The following is a 22,236-nucleotide window of genomic DNA, read 5'->3' as shown; positions in this document are numbered from 1 at the left end:
TACGGAAAATTGAAATATTCAAAACTGGTAGTCATCCTTATAAGTTTAAGATACTTAAAAAAAAAATCATAATCTAATACCAGAACATTTGAATTTTAGAGAATTTGCATTTTAAAAAATTCTCTCTACAAATGATTCACTTTGTAAGAGGCCCAAGATATACTCTATTTCTTTTTTATCACTATTTATTGGAGAAGATAGAGGGAGAACAGAAAAATAAAACAAAACACAGTTGGTGTCAAATACAAATAAGACGTTAAAAGGCATAATTGAAATTAAACTCTAAGTCAATAAAACACATAATATGAGTCTCAAAAACTAACAAACTTTTAAGGAACAGATCTATTCACTACAACACAGTATTATCAAAGGCAGCAGACATAGTCAAAAACTACATTTCTTATACAAATAATATATAAACCTTAGGACATCTCCAAATATGCTATATCAATCTTGAATGAGATAGCACTGTGCAAAAAGACACTAAAAGTAAAATTCAAAATTAATCAAGGACTAATGAGGATTTTAATTAGCTTTGTATTGCCTCCCCAAATGAATGCCATTTCCTTAAATGGGCAAGTTCAACTATTAATTGTTATAGGTAATAGTTCTATGACAGAAAGATGATTTTATTTATAAAAAAAACTGACTTATCTGGTAGTAAAGATGGCTATATATATATATACATATATATATATATACATATACATACACACATATATATATATACATACACACACACACACACTGTATGTATATATATACATACACACATCTATATATATATATATATATATATATATATATATATATATATATATACACATCTTTCTAAAATGTCAAAACTTATCAAGAAAAGTACATAAATAAGCTGAGAGAGTAACTTCTGGTGTCCATTAATAACACAAGGTATTACAGCTGCCTCAGCGACCAAACTTTTAAAGAAAGTGACATGGAGATAATGGAATTCATCTGCAATAAAACGACCATGGTCGAAGCTCCCAGGACGCTTTTCCATCAGACTGCTGACAGACATGCAATTACATTCTTATATGAATGCAAATAATGTTGTTAAATTATTGACTTTCAAGCAATATTGCTACTACTTAAAACATATATTAAATCCAAAAAAGTAGCAGAAATTAGGAGCTGGAAAATGTAATCTAGATGACAGGAGTCTTACTTTTTCATACAGACAGTCATAACGAGTCTACTCATATCCACATATTATTTTTGAGAACATAAAATACACATGGTTAAATAAGTGGTCTTCCACCAGAGGGGATTTTGTCCCCCCAGGACACTGACTTGGCAATGTCTGGGGACGTTCTGTTGTCACAAACGGGTGTGGGGAGAAGGTGCTATGGGCATGCAGTGAGTGCAGGCAGGGAGGGTGCTAAGCGCCCTGCGATGTCAGGACAAAACAACAAGCTGGTCAGTAATGCCAAGGTGGAGGGGCCCGGCGTCCAATTCCACAAGATTAAATACTGTACAGGCATTAAGATCTGTTGTTAAAGAATAATAACAAAGATAAATGTTCTCTAAACACCTCATTAGGTGGAAAAATAGGTCATAAAACCTGCTTTCCATGATCCAAATTTTAATAAAGAAATGTATATACATATTTGGGGGAGAAATGAAAAGAATAAACACCAAAACAGTAACCTTCCTGGGCTTTAGCTTCATCTATAGAAGGGAAGTGACAATAGGACCCGTATCACAGGGTCGCTGTGACCACCACAGAGGACAGCCAATCCAAATCGCTACTGAGTGCTACTGCCAATATTTTCTAAGTTTTCTCAAATAGACATGTATTATATTTATTACGGAAATAAGTATATGACAAAAATAATGTTTTTAAAGCCATTGTTCAACATCCTCTTGAAAACTTTCTATCTACTGAACCAAGATTCTTATCTCTCAAAGCTGCTTTCCTTACCATAACACTGACTAGAAAAGTGAGAAAAAGTTGAGCCTCTAATAATTGAAGAGCTCTACTTAAGATTCACAAGATATGCAGTCTTCATAAAACCTGGTCTCTCCTTTGCCCTGTAGTATCAGAATTTCATGTTCAATTCAAGGAGAAAAAAAATAAGGTGAAGGGTCCCATGCCCTAAGCCAAATACCATAAACAGGATCAACTCCCATCATTTATTTTATATTGGGAAAGCGATAAGAATATATAGAGAAGGACAAAAAAAATGAGAAAAGCAAATAAGCTTTTCATTTCCTTCCAGCCATATGGAATAACCTCACCAATCTTCAAGATATGCCATTCAGGTGGACAATTTCCGCCAGTAAAGCCAACATAACCCTCTTTCCCTTCCTTCCCAATATCCCTTGGTGATCACAAGATCCTTAGAAGCAGGGTTTATGTCTTTTCACTGTTCTGAACTTCACCTAACAAAACTGCGGGTACCTAATAAAGACCAATGAAAACAAAAGTACGCAGTAACAGCAGACGGAATTTAGTAAAAAGCTTTCTAAGACATTCTCATTGAGATTTCCACAGACAAATCCAAATCATAGAGTATCAGCCCAAAGGAACCTCAGTGATCATCTAAACTATGTCTTAATGTACAGACACAGAGAAGGGGGCAGGGTGAAAAGTAGGGAGGTAGAGGCATCAGAGAGGGAAGGGGGAGGCTATTCTGAAATAGCGCAAGTGAGAATTAAAGATAAATGTACAGAAATGAAGCTCTCTCATCTTCTAAAAGTAGCAGCACAGAGGTCCTGCAAATGCAGTTTTCATGAAAAACACACTTGTTTACAATTCACATATTTATTCTTATACAGAAAAGGAAAATGCTACAGTTCTTTGGATTATTTTATGTTTTAGAGGAGATTAAATACCTCTCAAGCATCTTTGAATTGCAGATTCCAGGTGCAAAGATGCACCTTCTACCCCCACCCCCAAAGTCTGACAGCTTCTCAAAATTTTCCATGAACAGATAAAAACCTACAATAGCAATAAAAGTTAAGACAAATGGTTATCAAAATCAAGGAGACGCTAATACTACTTATGTTTAATATAAATTAGAGTTCACGACACACCATGATTTGACGAAAACATAAACTGCCTGAACAAAAGGTAGACCCCTCTGGCGCTCCCACTAATCCTCTGTGCCCAGGACCCAGCACACACACCCGCCCCACGCCTCAGCGCTGGTTCTCCCGGACGAGCTGACTGCAGCCTCTGCCCACGTTCCCCCACACCCACACTCGCAGCCCTGGCCAGCAATGGTCTCCGCCTTTCTTCTACCCGCAGAAACTGCAGCCCCTCAGAGCGGGGCAGTGCTTTGTCAACGGTCTCGGTATGCCAGGCCACTGAGAGCAGGAAGGCGGGCGCTACAGGGAAGCAGACAGCACTAATAAAGGGAAAAGTAAAACTTCATTAATAAGCCAGGAAACTGAGTAACTAGTAAGTCCAAGGATTAACACCTGTTAGAGACTGTGGGGGCAGAGCCCCAGAAAGTAGTTTCCAGGCTCTCGGCCTCACATAGACAGGTGCTGGCTCAGGTAGTAAATGGCCAACTGTGATTGCATGGCCATCAGCTGTGGCTAGTTGGCCGTCAGCTGTAACCAGTGAGCCACTGGCCACTAATATAACTGCTGTGGCTACGCTAGAAGAGAGAAGAGAGAAAGATGGGGGCTAGCAAGAAGATGGTGGCTGGGCTGGCAAGCGTGGATGGCGGTTTGCGGACAGTGTGGATCCAGCCTCCAGTGAGAGTCTAGTGCCGCCAGAGAGAGAATATAGTGGTATGACTCCCCTACCTATGGCTCCGTGGGTGTTCCTTTTTGGCCTCACCATATCCTGCGTTCTTGTATGGGGAGCGGGAGCAGAGACCCCACAGGCCGCCCCGCATGACAAATGGCGCAGCGAGCAGGGTATGGTGCCGGCCAAAGCTCTCCGAAGGGCAGTGGAGCAGTTTGTGCGTGTGAACACTCAGTCTCAGGAAGACCAGGAGGAGCAGCTGCCGGAGAGCTGGACCCCCGTGGAGGGGTGGGAGGACGTGGACGGTTCTCCCACCAGCACAGGAAAAGCCATGCAGCTGCTGCAGAGATGGAGCCCTGTGGAGAGGTGGAAAGATGTGGACGGTTCCCCAACCAGCACAGGCTGGAGAAAGCGAAGGTCGTTGCAGCCCTGTGGGCCGGGGAAGTTCCTGGTCAGGCAGCCCGGATGCAGGACTTATAGTCCCAGGAGGTAACGCTTGCTGAGTCCTCCGTGGGAGATGAGGGTGAGGTCAAGGTCATCCCTCACCCCCAGGACAGCCCTGGTGAATGACTATGGACTATGGGGCCTACCATCCCTAATTTAATGGACAGCTTGACTGTTTGTTTGGGAACATACCACCATGTAGTGGAACTGGGGGATATTTGCTTTTGTCTCTTGACTGGCCGCCATTGAGAATATGTAAGCACCTTGATTGTGAGTCGCTGTTGTTCCAGCAGGGTACCCTGAGAGGCACAGAGAGAGTGGCAGTGCCCTGAGAGCCCTGGCTGAGTCCAGGAAGTCTGGCTGAGCCCTGAAGATACCCTGGCTGTGCCCAGGAAGTCGGGCTGTTCCCAGAGAGAGTGGCAGTGCCCTGAGAGCCCTAGCTGTGTCCAGGAAGTCTGGCTGAGCCCTGAAGATACCCTGGCTGTGCCCAGGAAGTCGGGCTGTTCCCAGAGAGAGTGGCAGTGCCCTGAGAGCCCTAGCTGTGTCCAGGAAGTCTGGCTGAGCCCTGAAGATACCCTGGCTGTGCCCAGGAAGTGTGGCTGTGCCCACAGAGAGTGGCAGTGCCCTGAGAGCCCTGACTGTGTCCAGGAAGTGTGGCTGTGCCCACAGAGAGTGGCAGTGCCCTGAGAGCCCTGGCTGAGTCCAGGAAGTCGGGCTGTTCCCAGAGAGAGTGGCAGTGCCCTGAGAAATCCTAGCTGTGCCCGGGGAAACTAGTGGTACCCTAAGAAGTCCAGGAAGTCTGGCTGTGCCCAGAAGTACTGGTGGTGCCCTGAGAAACCCTGGCTGTGCCCGGGGAAGACAGGTGGTACCCTAAGAAGTCCAGGAAGTCTGGCTGTGCCCAGAAGCACTGGTGGTGCCCTGAGAAACCCTAGCTGTGCCCAGAGAGCCTAGCTGTGTCCAGGATATTGCATTCACCCCCAGGCTCCTCGCACAGGGCCCCTCGCGGAAGATGCTTGTCGCGTAGATTGTGAGGCGAGAGCCTGTAGGGGTGGAGTGTGGGGGCAGAGCCCCAGAGAGTAGTTTCCAGGCTCTCGGCCTCACATAGACAGGTGCTGGCTCAGGTAGTAAATGGCCAACTGTGATTGCATGGCCATCAGCTGTGGCTAGTTGGCTGTCAGCTGTAACCAGTGAGCCACTGGCCACTAATATAACTGCTGTGGCTACGCTAGAAGAGAGAAGAGAGAAAGATGGGGGCTAGCAAGAAGATGGTGGCTGGGCTGGCAAGCGTGGATGGCGGTTGCAGACAGTGTGGATCCAGCCTCCAGTGAGAGTCTAGTGCCGCCAGAGAGAGAATATAGTGGTATGACTCCCCTACCTATGGCTCCGTGGGTGTTCCTTTTTGGCCTCACCATATCCTGCGTTCTTGTATGGGGAGCGGGAGCAGAGACCCCACAGGCCGCCCCGCATGACAGAGACAAAGTAAGGCAACCATAGAATAAAATGAGAAAAGTCATCCATGTACTACAGCCTGTCTCCTGCAGAAAGGCCCAGACTTTTTAGCAGCGAGTTCTATTAACAGCTCTCACAGAACAGAAAATTCCTATTATTTAAACTGCCTATAATAGGAAAACATTAAAATCTTCTCAATTCATTTTGAAACACTGATATCCTAACTCCCACAGAGTGCATCAAGGGGGGGTGGGGCCTATATAGTACAGTCATCTCATGTAAGAATTTAAATGTAAAAGTCCCAAATGGAACACCATCAATCAAATCCAGTCTGAGAGGAAGGAATGCCTCAGTCCTGACAGGTTACAATCGGGCCCTAACTGTACAGTGATTATCATTTAAACAACATTCTTTAACAATTATCAGAAGAGGCGAACACATTTTCATACCTATAGCTCCTGACAGTGTCATCAGTTTTATCACAGCATCACCTGTATGCTTTCCCTTGGTGGATGTATTTTACTCCCCAAATCCTGACAAATAAAACCTCATGAAAATGGCAAGGGAACAAGATCATCCAATCACATTATTTATTGCATTAGTTTCCCATCACTGCTGGAACAAATCACCACAACTCAGTGGCTTAAAACAACACCGATTTGCTGTCTCACAGTCCAATCCAGACCTCACGGGCTGAAATCATGACGCGAGCGTCTGCGTTCCTCTGGAGGCTCTAGGGGCGAATCGTGTCCTTATCTTTTCCAGCTGTTAGAAGCCACCAGACTCCTTGACTGTGGGGCCCCTCCTCCATTCTCCACCTTCAAAGCTAGCAAGGATGGGTCCACACCTTCTCACATCACATCACTGGACATTCTCCACCTCCGTCCTCCACTGATAAGGACCCTTGTGAGGACAACGGCCCCGCCTGGAGAGTCCAGGACAGCCTCCCAGTCTTAAAGTCAGCTGATAAGTAACCTTAATTCCACCTGAGTTTCCTTTGCCATGTAACATAACATACTCATGGGTTCCAGGGGTCAGAATAGACATCTTTGGGAGGGCACGAGTCTGCCTATTACTGAGAATAGTATAAGGATGAGAGAGATAAAAATAATGGTGGGCTATGGAGCTGGACGCCCCAAGCCAAACCCAAAGCTAAAAGACAGTTCTCACTTGCTCGTCCCAAATCAGTTCATGACCCTTTGAGGGATAACACAGTTCTCAGCTTGAGTTAAGCCAAGGGTAGTGGTCCTTGGTATCTATTTTTGGACAAATGGATTTCCCAAAACCCTGTTTTCACACCTCCAAAATAAGGACATAATGCCAATACCACAGAATTGTGAGGATTAATGAAATCAATTCATTTACTCACTCACAAGCAGCTCTGCTCATGAGAACCCAGTGACACGGTCCCCACCCTCATGAAAGGACCCGGCACAGAACAGGACAAAAGTAACAGAAGGGCAGTAGCATGCTTACTGAGCGAAGCGCTAAGTGCACACCATCTCCTTTCGCAGTTACCCAGAATGCGGCCCTGACGAGGGTCCTAGCTGTCACCATCCGCTGACACACAGCACAAGAGCTTCTGGGAGCATCAAAGGCATTCTGCCCACAAACTCTCCCAAGCCATTCCAGTCAGGCCCACCGCCACCTGCACGATTCACCACAGCTGCTCGTGTAAGGGTCACCGGTGGCATCGTCTGCAGATCCCGGGTGAATCCCTAGACGGCGTCTGATTCCTCCTCAGCAGCAGCTGGCACAGCTGACCGAGCTCCCCTTCCAGAGACACATTCCACCCCCAGCTTCCTGGACAGCACTCTCATTTGGTTCTCTTCCTGCCTCACTGGCTACTCCTTCTCAATCTCCTTTGATGATTTCCTTCATCGGCCAGATCTCAAAAATGCAGCAGCACCGTCCAGGTCCAGGCATCAGGCCTCTTATTTACGTGACCTCCGTCCCTACATGCTTTCATCTGGTTTCATGGTTTTAAACACCATCTACATGCTGACTCACAAACTCTTGTCTACAGCCCAGATCTACCGTAGTCTCCTTTATCCAACTCCTACTTGGCCTTTCCACTTGGATGTTTAATTAACATCCCCAACTTAAAACAGCCACACTGAAACTTCTGAGCTACCCCCCACCCACCCCTCCCCACCCAACCATGAGTGCAAAACCAGTCCTAGCCAATTTTCCCCAATCTCAGTTAACAACTCCACGCTTTCCAGTTATTCAGCCTTGGTTCCTCTCTTTCACTTACACCCCCTACATCCTAGTCAGGAAATATACTGGCTCCACTTTACAAAAACCCTAAATCCTTCATCACCTCTAGCTAGAGCTCAGCCAAAGCCTCCTAACTGATCTTGCTACTTCCTACTTGCCACCTACTCCCTGGATTTTTTCAAACAGCATCCAGAGTGACCTTACTTAAAACAATGACCCTCCAACGGCTTCCCATCTTACAGTAAAAACCAAAGTCCATAAATTCACTTACAGGCTCTACGTTCTTGGCTAGCTACCCAGTACTTCACTTCCTACCACTCGGCTCCAGCTCCACTCACATCCTCGCTGATGTCCAGTATGACCTCACTTGGTGGTACTCTATTTGCTCTTGCTTTAACCTACAAGACCTGACCACCCAGAACAAAACTGTGCCTCCTCAGCCCATTCCACAGGCCCCTTACCCAGTGTTCTTTTTTTATCCACAGCATTCCCACCTAGTTTTTTTCTTTTTGCTTACTGCCTCTCTCTTTCATCAAATACTGGTGTATTTGTTGAATGAATACAATGATCAATCAGTCTACCTGAGACTGCCTAAAATAATTTTTCTTCTAGGTAATGAAATTATAAATTCTGTTCAAAGATATACAAGTATCACACCAGAGTCATCTTTCCAATCTCTAACAAATGGCAAAAGAAATAGAGGTTCACAAAGCTGTATTTCCATCCAGAAAGTTTCTACTAAGTTTCCAAACATAATTTTTATAATATATGCTTCAAAGGGAATGTTTATCCATGCCTGAATGATGCAATAATCATCAGAACCTGTTAATATTAATAGCTCATTAAATGAAAGCAAATTTTTAATCCAAAAACTATTTGGCAGGATATATTATAACCCATGCTCCATTTTTCTCAGCAATCAATCTCATAACAAGGTACATTACCATTTTAGTTACCAGTTGCTATCAATTTGTTTATTAAAATTAATACGTGTAAAGAATCAATTTAAGTTTCAATAAATGATTCACAATGTTCTACCCACCAGGTAAGATAAATTATTTTTGTGTGATGCATTTTCTGATTAAAAAAAGCTGTCTCCTGATTTCTCACAATGACTGGTTTTCATTTTAATAAAACTGAAAAAGAGCACTGCTTGTGGCCGGTGCATCCAGAAGTTGCACTTTATTTTAATATTAATTTATCATTCAAGATAAATCACATGTAGATTTATTCTAAATAGGTCCAGCTATTTCTCAGTCCACTTGGTTTATTAAAATTAATATATCTAACATATTCAAGGCCTCCTAATTGTGGTATTTGCAAGAACTAAGCCAGACCTGAATGGACATCTTTTTAGGAGGTATGTTTATTAATAATGGTAACAAATGTTATAGACAGAGGTGACACTAATTAACTCTCTATTATTATATAACGCTGCCCAGGCAAGGGGTAATGTAATTTACGTGCAATCTTTGCTTCAAAGGCACACACTGCAGGCACAACAGGTCTTACTTGAACTATTCAGTTGCTTTCACGAATAACAAAGGCCGCTGGAACCCACACCTGGGAAAGCAGACCTTACTACATATCAATTTCCATTAGGCACTCTTCTGTTTGCCACTGTTCTTTAGCCTGGTGGTTTTTCCCTTGTTATTCTTCTCTTCGCTGTGCAAGTTTAGTCTTGAAATGTTAGGCTAACAATTTGATGCTTCTACTGCTAAGTTCTTTGTACCACACACTAAACTCGTTTAAGAAAAGGTGGCATACACTTCCAAATATATATCAAAGTAAGCAGGGTTTAAAAAAGTACCTATCTCCATGAAGCACAGCGGCTTTCGTTTCCAGCTGCATGACCCAAGTATTCCATAATAGAATACTGGTCCATAATAGAAAACACCCTATGGAAAATGATGACATTTTTATATTGTTGATGCCATGATTTCCCCTCCGGGCACCACTGAATTTATTCAGAAATAAACCTTTGCTGTGTTAAGCCACTACAATTTTGAAACTGCTTGTTACTGCAGCATAGCCTGCCTCTCCTGCCTCACATTTTACCTGGTTAAGATTATGGTTCATATTAAGTGAGACAATCCATGTTAAGCACTCAGCACAACACATGGCACACAGCAAGTGGACCAGAAAAACTGAAGTAATTGATGATTCTTCATGATTTAAATGTTGTTTGTCATTAAAATGTATAAGCACAAATCAGATGTTAAAATTATCTGGCAGGGATTTTAAAGCAGCCTTCATAAAAGTGCTTTAACAAGCAATTATAAATTCTCCTGAAATAAATGAAGCAACAGGATATCTCAGCAAAGAAATAGAAGTTATTAAAAAATGGAAATTTTTAGAACTGGAAAATATAACCAAAAGAAATAACTCATTGGCTGGGCTCAACAGCACAGTGGAGATGAGAGGACAGAACCAATGACATGGGCACAGATTAATCAAATTTACCCATCTGAACAAGAGGGAAAATGACTGAAAAAAATGAACAGTCTCAGGGGCCTGTGGAACAATAACAAAAGGGCTTCCATCCATATTGAAAGTCCCAACAGGAGAAGAGAGAGCAGAACTGAATGTATTCAAAGAAATAACGGTTGAAAACTTTCCAAATTTGGTGAAGGACATAACCCTACAGATTCAAGACTCATGATGGAATATTATGTTAATGTTTTCTTTGGCTGAAAATTATTGATTCTCACTTTCTGTTTTTTGCCTATAGTTTTGTAGGAATGCTACCTGCCATTTCAGTTCATTTTTTGTTTTTAATTAATTTTTTTCAATTACGGTTGACATATGGTATTATATTAGTTTCGTGTGTACAACATAGTGACTATACATTTATATAACTTACGAAGTGATCACCCTGATAAGTCTAGATGGGTATCTGACACCACACACAGTTACAATATTATCGACTATATTCTCTATGCTGCATTTTTATATCCCTTGACTGTTCTTATAACTGAAAATTTGTACATCTTAATCCCTTCACCTTTAGTTTACTTTTAAATGTCTTACATTTCCCTGAATAGCAGCAATAGATGATCTTATGGAGAGGGGGACATTTATTTGGATGGTTTACTAGCTCTCTTAGTTACATTGGCAAATAAAGTGCATTTTCTTTCACATGTGGCATTTAGGGTAGGTGGGCGTAGGGAGAGGGGAAAGCAGAATGGTGGTCGCCAGGGGCTAGAGGGAGGGGAGGGAGATATGTAAAAATAAGTCTCCTGATTTTATGCTATTTTTTTTATTTCTAGGCACCCTTAAATTCCCCAGCTTTTCACTTTTCCCTTTACCACCATGCCTCCAAGCAATGCCTCCCCCGCCCCTCCAGAAGCAGCCTCATCCCAGCACTGTCACCTCTGGTCCCACACACTTTCGAGCCCCCTCCTTTAAATTCCCCAATAGCCAGGGCTCGAATCCACTAGGTCTCAGACTGTTCTCACTAGTTCCCCATCCTGGGGGTGATTTTAATCGGTATTCTGCCACCTGCAGGGCTCAGCTGCACCCTCTGCATTACCATCCAGTCTCTGTCTGCCTCTCAGCTCCAGGGTCAATCCAGAGCTTGCTCTGCTGGTTTCAAAGTATTTGTTTCTGCACTTACACGAACGTTTACAGTACCCCAGGTTACTGATTATGCTGGGAACAGGACTACATGCACTTTTGTTTGCTCTCCTTGTGGATCCATTCAGTAGCTGAAGGGTGTGTGGAAAGATTTAGATTTAGGTGGCTGTCGACATCCTCCTCTCCTGTGAAACGAAACCTGGATGGGCTCTGACACTGCACGTTTCTGGACCCGTGATTCTGAGGACACAGGGTTCCCAGTAAACAGAGGTATTACCCCAAAATAGGAATGGTGATCTAGGGGGGTGGGGGTGGGAGATGAGGGTAAGGGGGATCAAATATATGGTGATGGAAGGAGAACTGACTCTGGGTGGTGAACACACAATGGGATTTATAGATGACGTAATACGGAATTGTACACCTGAAATCTATGTAATTTCACTAACAATTGTCACCCCAATAAATTAAAAAAAAAAAAAAAAAAGAATGGTGATCTGAAATACTTTCTAATACTATTTTTAAAATTAACAAATATTACACCCTCGCTGTAAGTAAACTCTGAAATTCCTTACCAAGAGCCCTAAAAAGGGGAGCAGAGTTCCATAGCAGGAAAATGTTGGGAAACTTGACTAGCCAAACTATGAACTCACGATGCCATACCACATAAGATATTCTCTAGAGGAAACGTATAAGCCCACATTTTCCCTGACAAAGCAAACAAAATATGTAATAACTATATGCAATATCAACCCAAATTTAATAGACTTATAACGGCTACAATCACATTAGTGAGGATTTCTAGCAGGTTGTCATAGATACATTTATATTCCTCTGAGCCAAATGAAATAGTAAAAGGAAAAATATAATTATTTAGTCCATCTATAAAATGGGCAGGTTAATTAATCTGTGTGTTATGCTTAAACTTATTTCTTCTGCATAGTCTTGAAAAGGAATTTTTTAAAAAATCCTTCTTTATATATTACTTTTTCCTCCTTAAAATACAATCCTTAATTCAACTTAGCTCCCAACAGGTTTTAAGGTAATTACTTTCCCTTTTATTTTATGAAATAAACTGTAATTTCAATGATTCAGAAATTAAACTAATCAGCATGACATATTTATTAAAAGAATAATAAAATAATTACTGCAGAACCTGTAGTTTGTTTTACAATGTTAAGATTAGTTTGTAAAACTTTGCATCATTTTTCCCAGTGCCAAGATGCTTCAGGTTAAAATATTGTTCGAGATGAAGAGAGAACTTTCTATTCCTTTCCTGTTTATTTTTTAAGCTAATCCATGCCATAATTTTAAAAACCACCGGCATGATCTCCGCCAAACTCAGCCACCTACGGCCCCCTTTACCAGCCAGCCTTGGTCTAGCAAGGCAGACGAAGGTTACAACTAATATGCTGACAGCGAATGTAAGCTGCACCTAGCAAGGCAGAACAAGCTCATGGTGAGAACGTGGTTACCTAGAAACCCCCAGCTCCTCAATCATCACCTTACCTCAGACTCATCAGTAGATTCTTCAAGAGACCCGGTTTCCTACAAAGCACAGAGGGGGGAAATGGTCAGAACAGATGACAAAAGAATGAAAAATATTTTCAAGGGAAGAATCCTCATGCCCGCCCACCAATCTCCAGCTGGCCTGGGTGGAGGTAATCTGCAAGTCCAGTATAAATTAGGATTCCACATGGTCTGATTATCACAGGCCGCCTTCTTCTCCACACCCTGCAGGACTGGGATGCTTACTCTGGGGCCACACAAATCCACGGCTCCTGCTGACCTCCCCGGCCTGAGAGGTCAGCAAGTTAACAAATGAGCCCAGGAATTGTCGTGTGAGTACAAGGGAGGGCTTTTCCCTCTCTAAAAATGCAAATCAGCCTGGCAAAGCAGCCTTACTCATCTCAGAAGGGAAGAGGAAACTGCCATCTCAAATTATCTATAAGCCAATTTTTATACTGAAAAGCTCCTGTGCTATTAATTATTACGCTATTAATCTGGTGTAGCCAAAATGACTGTCTTGCTTAAACAGCTTTTACAAAAGAATTCCCTGAGAGTGGTACCGATCAGACAGTGTGCAAACAAGCTGCATAATTTACATCCACTCTTTAAACGATTAACTGGAAGACAAATTCTGCCATTTAACAGTTTCCCTCTTGCTAGACCATGAATCTTGCTGCTCTGGAGAAAACAAAGCAAAAGGGGAAAAATTGACTTGATCCTGCTAATCTCTCACCTGTCCACTGAGAGAGAATCTGCTGAGCCACGCATCCGCAAAGAGGTCAGCAAAATGAAGATTTACTTAACGTACTTATAGATATCAATAGCAATAAAAGGTTACAACTAATATGCTGACACTGAATGTAAGCATTTTACAACAATCCATGAGATAAAGAAAGAATGGGTCAAGGACATTTTAGATATAACTAATATTTTTTCAAGAAAAAGAATGAACATTTTAAAGAAAGTTAGATGCATATGTTACTCAATGTAAATTGGACAGCAGGATAAATGCAAATCTAGTGTTTGGAAACATTTTAACTTCATCCACGGAAACTAAGTAAGAACATGGCAGGCGGCAGGCTGCGTGGGTAGCAGCCCTGTGGACAACAGTCCCTGCTCCTAAAGGCCACTTGGAAAATGGGGATGAAAGTTACATGCAATTAAGAATTTTATTGTAGTTATATCATTTACCATGATGAATATGAAAATCTCGCTTACGGTGCAATGCACCCTATGTAGTTTAATGTTATTCTACAAATTAGGAAGGTATTATTAATTTGGAGCTACAATCTCTCCACAATAATGTTTTGTTCTTAGCATAAATACAACACATTAAAAAGCCAATGATTCTACTACTATTTGACAGTTCTCCAGAGAGTGAAAGACACGCACCATGCCTGCCCTTCTGAATTGTTTATCCTCTGTGCTCACCAGCCCCACTTATCCTCCTGATCCTTCTCTTTTGGACACATTCCACTTCATATTAACAGTCACTATTGTGACATCTTTACTGAGCATCTATTATATATATTCCCATAATGCTAAATGCTTTACAGGTAGCACCTTGAAATTTCCTAATTACCCCCTGAGATGAGAACACCGAGGCTTAGAGGTGAACTTCTAACATCCATTCCTTCCCGGACAGTCTCTGAATAGTAAGTCGTTGGCATTAGCAAAACCAGACTTTTGACAAATGTACCAACAAAGGACACCTGATTCTGCAGAAAAGTTATGTCATACCAAAGGATATTTTCTTTCATTTGGAATCCATTCAAGTATGCACAAGGGTTAAAGGGCAAATGTTTCACTTACATTCTTGATTAAAACAAAACCCTAAGTCCCCAGCAATTTCAATCCAAGAACTCTAAACCAAATTACACTCTCGCCCTGCACCGGAAAGCAGGCAGTGCCAGAATCTGATCCCTCAGAGCACGCAGACGGGGAACACCAGGCTTTCAGAGGTGCTTGCTGCGGCTGCTGGTATAGAACATTTCCCCCAGGACACTCTCAGACTTACCCTAAGCACCCGCACAAACCATCCGAACACAGCTATAAGCCCAACCCCCAACATTACATCTTTGTCTACCACCCTCCCAAAGCAACGCATGGGTGACTTTTAGAGAATTAGCCTGGTCTGTTATTTCCTCGCTTCACTCATTCAGCAAGCCCCTCCTCTTAATGCTCCAGAGACAGACAAACGAGACCTGGCGGAAATGTCCCCAGTGAGGGACCCAAGGAGTAAGGCTGAACCTTGAGGAAGGTTACAATTTAGAAAGAGTCAGTGGTTTTCAAACATTTCTTAAATTCACACTCTATCTTGCAAAGAATCTAATTTTGAATCACGAAAAACATTAAGTTATAAAATCGTGCTGTTCTCTAAATGAAATAAGCCAGACACAAAATGACAACAATTGTAGGGTTCCTCTTCTATGAGACAGAAAGTAGAATGGAGAGCGGGGCTGGGGGAGGGAGTAATGAGGATTATTGTTTAATGGGTAAAGTTTCAGTTTGTGATGATGACAAGTTCTAGACAGGGATGGGTGGCGGCGACGATTGCACATTGATGTGAATGTACTTAATGCCACTTAAATGTACACTTAAAAATTATTAAACTGGTGAATATTATGGTATATCTATTATACCACAGAAAAAAGAAAAAGAAAAAAAAAGTCCTGTTCTTATTGAAGCAGAAATGATGGGCTAGAAGGTACCCAGTGACAGAATTATATGTATAGCTGAACAAATTCTGGGCAACAGGTTGAAAGTTAAACTCAACAATTGTTTCACTTTACCATTCTTTTGCAAACCAGCCCCTTAAACTCAATCATCTACCCAAACCTAAAGATCTTGGCGCCTTGCCATGCGACCTCCTGAATCAGGATCATCTTCCCCAAACAGGATTCTCTTCTGAACCCCTCAGCTCACACCTAAGGGCCTTGTCCTAAGGGCTATCCTGTAACATACACTGCGGCTAAACAAAAGGCTTCTGCCGCTTTGTCTCCCACTATCCTACCCAAGGAACAACTCAGCCCCCATTTGCTGGTGATGATGATCAGAGATAGGCAGCTGATCTAAAACAGTAGTAGTTGCCCTCCTCTACAGATTTCTTTCCTCTTATAAGCAACACCACATATATTTTCTCCAGGCAGATGCTTGACTTATTAGCTCATGTCTACAGCAGTTACAGAAGGGGGTCTGGAGGAAGGCAGCGGCAAACAAGGAAAGAGCTATTCAAACAGAATGTTAGCCACCTAGCTGCAGCCCGGGGAAGGGGCTAGTTGGGCTCTCAGAAGACTCTTCCAATGAAGGCTTTCAACCCGCCCCCACCCCAATCCTAACATGATCAGAGGGCCCACGACAGCGGCCTGGGAGAAGACTCAGCACAGTAGGCCTGAGAGGCCAGAGGGGTTAGGGAGTCTGTCAGTCAGAAGGAAGGAGAAGCCTGGACCTGCCAGGATGTGAAGTCTCAGAATTTTGAGGGTATACAGTTTGTTAGGGGGCAAACAACAGACCTAAGGGGGAGAGATGGAATGCTGGAGCCCAAGGAAGAGCAGCTCTGAACCCTGCAGGATGAAGAAACAGAATAGGGACCAGGACCCAGGATAACAGTCTACGCTGGAGACAGACATGAAACACAGCTGGACTGCCACCTTCTCTCCCTTCCCAGCAATCTGTGCCACCGCAGAGCTTAATGGCAGAGAGAGGAGGACAGCTCCCAATGTCTGACACAGGCACCGGAAACAGGAAATCTGTGGGACACGCATCGGATAGCCCTGCGTCACACAGCATCGATTTCACAAAGCTGTTGGGTACCCAGACTAAGCTGGTTGAGCAGGACAGATAAAAGAATACCTGAGGACCTAGCAGGGGCAAGGACTCAGGTTGCCAAGCCTGTGCCACCCACTAGCCTGGCCACTGTGCTTATTCTGCAGGTGAAGACAAACCTGATGCCTGCTCCCGTCTGGTGACGTAGTGACCCAATCTCAAACCTGACTTTGTGTTAGAACCATCTAAACTCAGTTTGGGGAACTGGCCAATTCCCGCTAACAGTCCCATAAGAGCCTAGAATCACACGTATTTGGTAACAAAAACATAAGGAGTACCAAGTACTTAGAAGACAAAAAGGCAACTGTGACTGAGCAGCCATGAATGGGGAACCCAGAAGCCCTGATCAGATGAGGGCTCCCTCTCCAAGGTGGCACTGTTGGTGCTAGGGAGACGGCTAATAATCAGCTGGTGACACCAGCCTCTAACCAACCAACACAGACAAATATGAGAGGAAAACTTAACAAGGCAATCAGCATGTCCAGCTAAGCTACCTCGTGACTATAGTTACACAACGGTAAAGAGTGGGCCCCCTAAAAATTTCTGACCCTGTGCTTTTGCAACTTCTTGTTTGGGGCTGGCTTTTTCCTTTAATTATTAGTAAAGTTGCTCTTAATAGGTGTATCTTAGCTAAACTGTAAGAAAAGAGATTTGTGCATACCTAAGCCAAGCCCACATTTGGATGATAAATCGTTGTACTATTTAAAGACAACCATTTCAATCTGGCCACTTTAAAATTCTTTATCTCGGGCAGTCGGTGGTCAGTTGGTTAGAGCGCAAGCTCTCAACAAGGTTGCAGGTTCAATTCCCACATGGGATGGTGGGCTGCGTCCCTTGCCACTAAAAATTGAAAACGGGAATGGACTTGGAGCTGAGCTGCGCCCTCCTGAACTAGACTGAAGGACAACGACTTGGAGCTGATGATGGGCCCTGGAGAAACACACTGTTCCCCAATATTCCACAATAAAACTAATAAAAAAAAATGCTTTATCTCATGTCATACTCACAAGAGTCCTGGAGAATAAAATACTCAGTTTACAGGCAAGAAAACTAAGGCACTCAAATATCTGTCGATTTAATTTTTCTTTTCTACAGGGGAGGACACATGCTCATGAACATGCCTCTGATCACCTGCAAGTGCTCTACGATAAGAACAAAGCTCTCATTTCTAAAGCAGAGGGAGACTTCAGCACAGAAACTCTCCTATTTGGTGAAGAAATAGATGGTCTAAATGAGCAAATATTTACAGGACTAGGTTCCCTACTGTTTGAAAGGGGTACCTGGGGAGCTGGCAGAGTAAGAAGTGCAGGGAATGTAATGTACAATACATCTGAATAATTTTCAAAAGTTTCAAAAAAATAACAACATACATCCTACTGAACCTTACGTACAATTTGACATTTTCAATTCAGAAGGTCATTCTATCCTTAATAAATTCATTTAAACATTTTACTAAGCACCTAGTATCTGTAAAGCACTAGCCCTATGAGAAATACAGACATGAGTAAGCTCTCGTACTTATTCTTGAGGACTCAGCAATCTGTAGAAGAGATAAGACAAACACACAAACAACCAGACTTCAAGCAGAATGTTATTCATAAGAGAGGTATGGACAAATACTGTTGGGCATCTGTATATGAAGGTCAACTATAAATCATTTTAGCGCAAGGTAAAACTGCTGTTTAGAAGATTTCCAGGCAGAAGGCAGGGTATTCTTCCCGTAAACTATATAACATTCGTGTAGCTATTTTTGTGAACTACCTTTACTATACTCAGCATAAACAAAGGTTTCCTGATAATTCTTAAAAAATGTTCATTCATATCCATAAAGTGATTTTTAGTTTGACAGTCTATGAACTGATTTATATTTTGTTAATTCACTCAGTACAGATCTATTTTGATTCTTGCTAAAATTAAACGGGAATAAAAAGCAATCATTAAAGAATACAATGCTCAGAAAAGTTAATAGGAGAGGCTTAGTCTTGCTCATCATCTTCTAGCTGTGTTTGCATTTATAGTACATGGTGCCAGTGGAAAAAAGCTTCCTTTTCCCTAACCTGTCATCACAGTTACTTCTAAAAACCATCTCACTTTTTAAAGCTTTCAGGGGAGAGATGGAAGTTATGTCAAGATTTTCTAAAAGGTTCTTGGTCAGATTTTAATGCAAAATGCACAAATACAGCAGAGAAGTTTAACCATTTTTAATCCATAAAGGACTGATAACATAGGTACAATTATTTACTACTTTTCTTTAACAAATAACAAAACAATATTTGTGAATGTTTGCTCCTTCCTGCTATTGACAATAGGCTACTGGTCTTTTTGAAAATGACAATGACACCACTGAAGGTGGGAGGGAGGGGTAAATGTCTGCTCTAACCATATGTTGGTGGTTAAAACATCAAAGATGAAATAATGACTTGAAGGAAATTTATGAAGGTGATAAGGGCTAATTCTACTTCATAAAGTAAAAAAACATAATTTAGAATTAGGTTCTTAAATATTTTTTAAAAGGCAGGGTCTTCTAGGGAAAAATCATGAGCTCGGAAGATAAAAGACGAGATTTATTATACATACAAGTCTGAGCAAGTTATTTAAGTTGTCTGAATCTCAGTATGTTTATCTTTAATATTCAGTCATTTTACACATATTGAGCATCAAGCACGACTCTAAGTGTCAGGCATACAGCAGTGAACAAATCCAGGCCATCAGGAATCTTACATTCTAATGGGGAGAATATACAGAAATGAATACAGAAATATACAGGGGGGAAAAGGATGATGACTGCTAAGGAGAAAAATGATGCAGGAAAGAGGTTTCAAAGAATGGTCAAGCAAGTTCTCACTCAAAAAGGTAACACTTGGACAAAGATATGAAGAAAACGAGGGAGAAAGCCCTGTAGATATCTGGGGTCAAAAAAGGGAGCAGCATGAGCAAAGGTCCTTAGGTAGAAACATGCCAGCATTGTTAAAGGAATAGAAAGAAAGCCAGTATAGCTGATGCAAAGTGACAAAAGGGAAGAAGACTAGTGTAAAATGAGCTCAGAGAAGGGGGATAGAGCAATTGGGGCAAAGACCTATAGGGCAAATAGGCTGTTACAAGGATTCCAGCTTTTCCTCAATGCAGTAAGAAACCACCGGAAGGTTTGGAACACAGTGCTTGTCCTGACTTATACATCAGAATAAACACTTACCACACCGAATTCTTTTGTGAGGAACAAATGCAATGTGAAAGTGTTCTTTAAACTGAAAAGTGCTATGAAACTTCAAAGCATTCTTATTTTGTCACTAACTTTCTACATGTCTTTCTACATCAGACAGCTTTGTCGAACTCTGCTGCACAAAACAATAGTAAATCCTAAGGGCAATTCTCTCCATTTCTACCACCCTATATCTAAGAACATAAGGAGTTTGGTTTTTTGCTTTTAAATCAAACCACTAAAAAATTACATTTCAAAATGAAAGATGAAAACCAGCAATGAGTCATGAAGTTACATGTGCTTAATGAGCATTTTCCTTCGAACTGCCTGGAACAGAAAAGGGAGACTCCAGTGGTAAGGAGGAGACTCTTAAGTTATCACAATGACCACCCAAACCAAATCTCTACCTAATTTCTCAATTATTGGCATAAATCAAATGTACACAGGGCAAATTTTCATTATGTAAATGAAGTATATTGCAAATGGTACAAATTATGGACTAGGTAAACTTCTGTTATTACGGTACTAAACAGCTCATCATCAAACCACTTATTAGAGGCAATTATGGAAACTGATGGCCTGTTAATTTGTAAGGGAAAACAGTGCTAAGCTGAAATGACCCTGGAGATGGAAAACAGGTATTTCCGCAGGTTCTGGCCTTTGCTCTTTTTGTCTTTTTTATGTTACTTTGTCATTTCAGCTAATGTCTGCCTGCCCCTACCGCCTGTATGAAAATAACTACGGCCCTCACTAACTTCTACCCTAAACTCCAGTGCCACATTGCTAGGTTCTGACTGGACATTAGATGACACGACCATCTGATGTACTACCAGAAACAAATAATTCCTAACTTTTACGATGCCCAACTTTTACTAAGCACTTTAACTTTGTGTACTAACTCATTCCAACTTACACCACCCTTGAAGGACGGCATTGTTATTATCTCCACCTTGTATTTTAAAGTTAAATTATAAAGTAAAAAATAACTAGCCTAAAGTTACATATTAAGAAAGAGACCAGCCATAGTGACTTAGCTTTGCACCTAAATGCAATAGATACGAAACAAAACTCATCTACTCTCTCCCAGCCCTCCTGCAAATCGGCTCTCCCTGTTCTGCTTCGAGTGGAAAGGAATTTAAATTTCAGTCACCCGGCCTGGGGCTCAAGTCATCTCTTACATCTCCCACGGGCAGTCAGTCCCTGGGAGCCCAGGCTGCCTTCAAGCCGAAATTTCACGGAGCACGGGCCACAGGGACAGAGCCCCCCCAAACCCTCCCCCCTCAAAAAAAAGGGCCGCCTCATGACGCCGGGAGTGTGTCGGTAAGCCTTCCCCGGTGCCCTCCAAGAGCTGGTATCCCACCCGTTTCTCTGCTCCCGAAATGGCCTTTCGCAGCCCGCCAACCCCACTGTGGGCCGCCTCGGCCTCCAGTAGCTCCGCACCTCCACACGCTCCACTCCAGACCCCCAACCACCTCACCCTGGTCTCCTCTTTCCTTGCCCAGCTGTTGCAGCCTTTACCTGTTCCTCTGCTTCCGCCATGGTGCAGCCAGAGAGTCACGTGACAGACCCGGAAATGAGAGAAAACAGGACAACGGGGCCCCGCGCCTGCTGGGAAATGTAGTTTTAGCAGCATGTGAGAGCCAGGATGTCTGTTCTAGCTGGTGAGGCTATTGGGCCTTGGCTCCGCTTTCATCTCTCCAAGCTCAACGAAGTTATGCTTTGGAGAATCTGAACATAACACTAATAATACTCTATTTTATTGATGGTCTTATTTTTTCCGTGATTATTATAGTATTTATTAATATTTACTGTGTATTAGACCTTGGATTTACAGCTTTACATGAATTATCTCATTTAATCCTTCCAGCAATTCCTACTATTATCCCCATATATAGAGAAGAATATGGTGCCTCAGACGTCGGACAGCTAAGTAAGAGACAGCAACAGGATTCAAATTTGGTTTCATCTAATGCCAAAGAATTAATTACCAAATGCTGCTTAGTCTAAAAGTATTCTTGCCCTTGTTTTTTACGTATGTTAAGTGAATATAAAGCAGTCTTCACAAAGGAGAACCAAAGAACAATTTATACTCCAAAAATATTTATTTAGCTCCTACTTCTTGTTACTGTAAGTTGACATCTCGCATCTGGACATTGACATTAAACAATTCTCAGTTGTTTAATTAAATTATCGGTTAAACTTTTATTGAGTATATTCTATAGGTAAATATTCAATATAGAATAAAAATCTGTCCTTGGTAAAATATGTAAAACTGATTCCGCAGGTTCCCAGGGTGTCCCGA

General features: G+C 42.2%; 1 protein-coding gene across 4 annotated transcripts in view; it reads right to left on the bottom strand.

Annotated features, from left to right (window-relative positions):
* VPS41 (VPS41 subunit of HOPS complex) overlaps positions 1-21,522 on the bottom strand; it is a 170,830-nt gene extending 149,308 nt beyond the window's left edge. For 2 of the 4 annotated variants that reach the window (XM_019710243.2, XM_074340531.1), the window contains exons 1-2: positions 21,453-21,522; positions 12,911-12,949 (exon numbers count right to left, since the gene is read on the bottom strand). In XM_019710243.2, the coding sequence (XP_019565802.1) occupies positions 12,911-12,949; positions 21,453-21,473 (60 nt within the window). In that variant the 5' untranslated portion in view covers positions 21,474-21,522. The remainder of the gene's footprint in view (positions 1-12,910; positions 12,950-21,452) is intronic. The other 2 variants (XM_074340530.1, XM_074340532.1) reach the window with 1 other exon arrangement.
* Between the last annotated feature and the right edge of the window lie 714 nt (positions 21,523-22,236).

Source organism: Rhinolophus sinicus, linkage group LG09 (genome assembly GCF_036562045.2).
Source record: "Rhinolophus sinicus isolate RSC01 linkage group LG09, ASM3656204v1, whole genome shotgun sequence".
NCBI lineage: Eukaryota > Metazoa > Chordata > Mammalia > Chiroptera > Rhinolophidae > Rhinolophus > Rhinolophus sinicus.
This window is presented reverse-complemented; position numbering and strand designations above follow the sequence as displayed.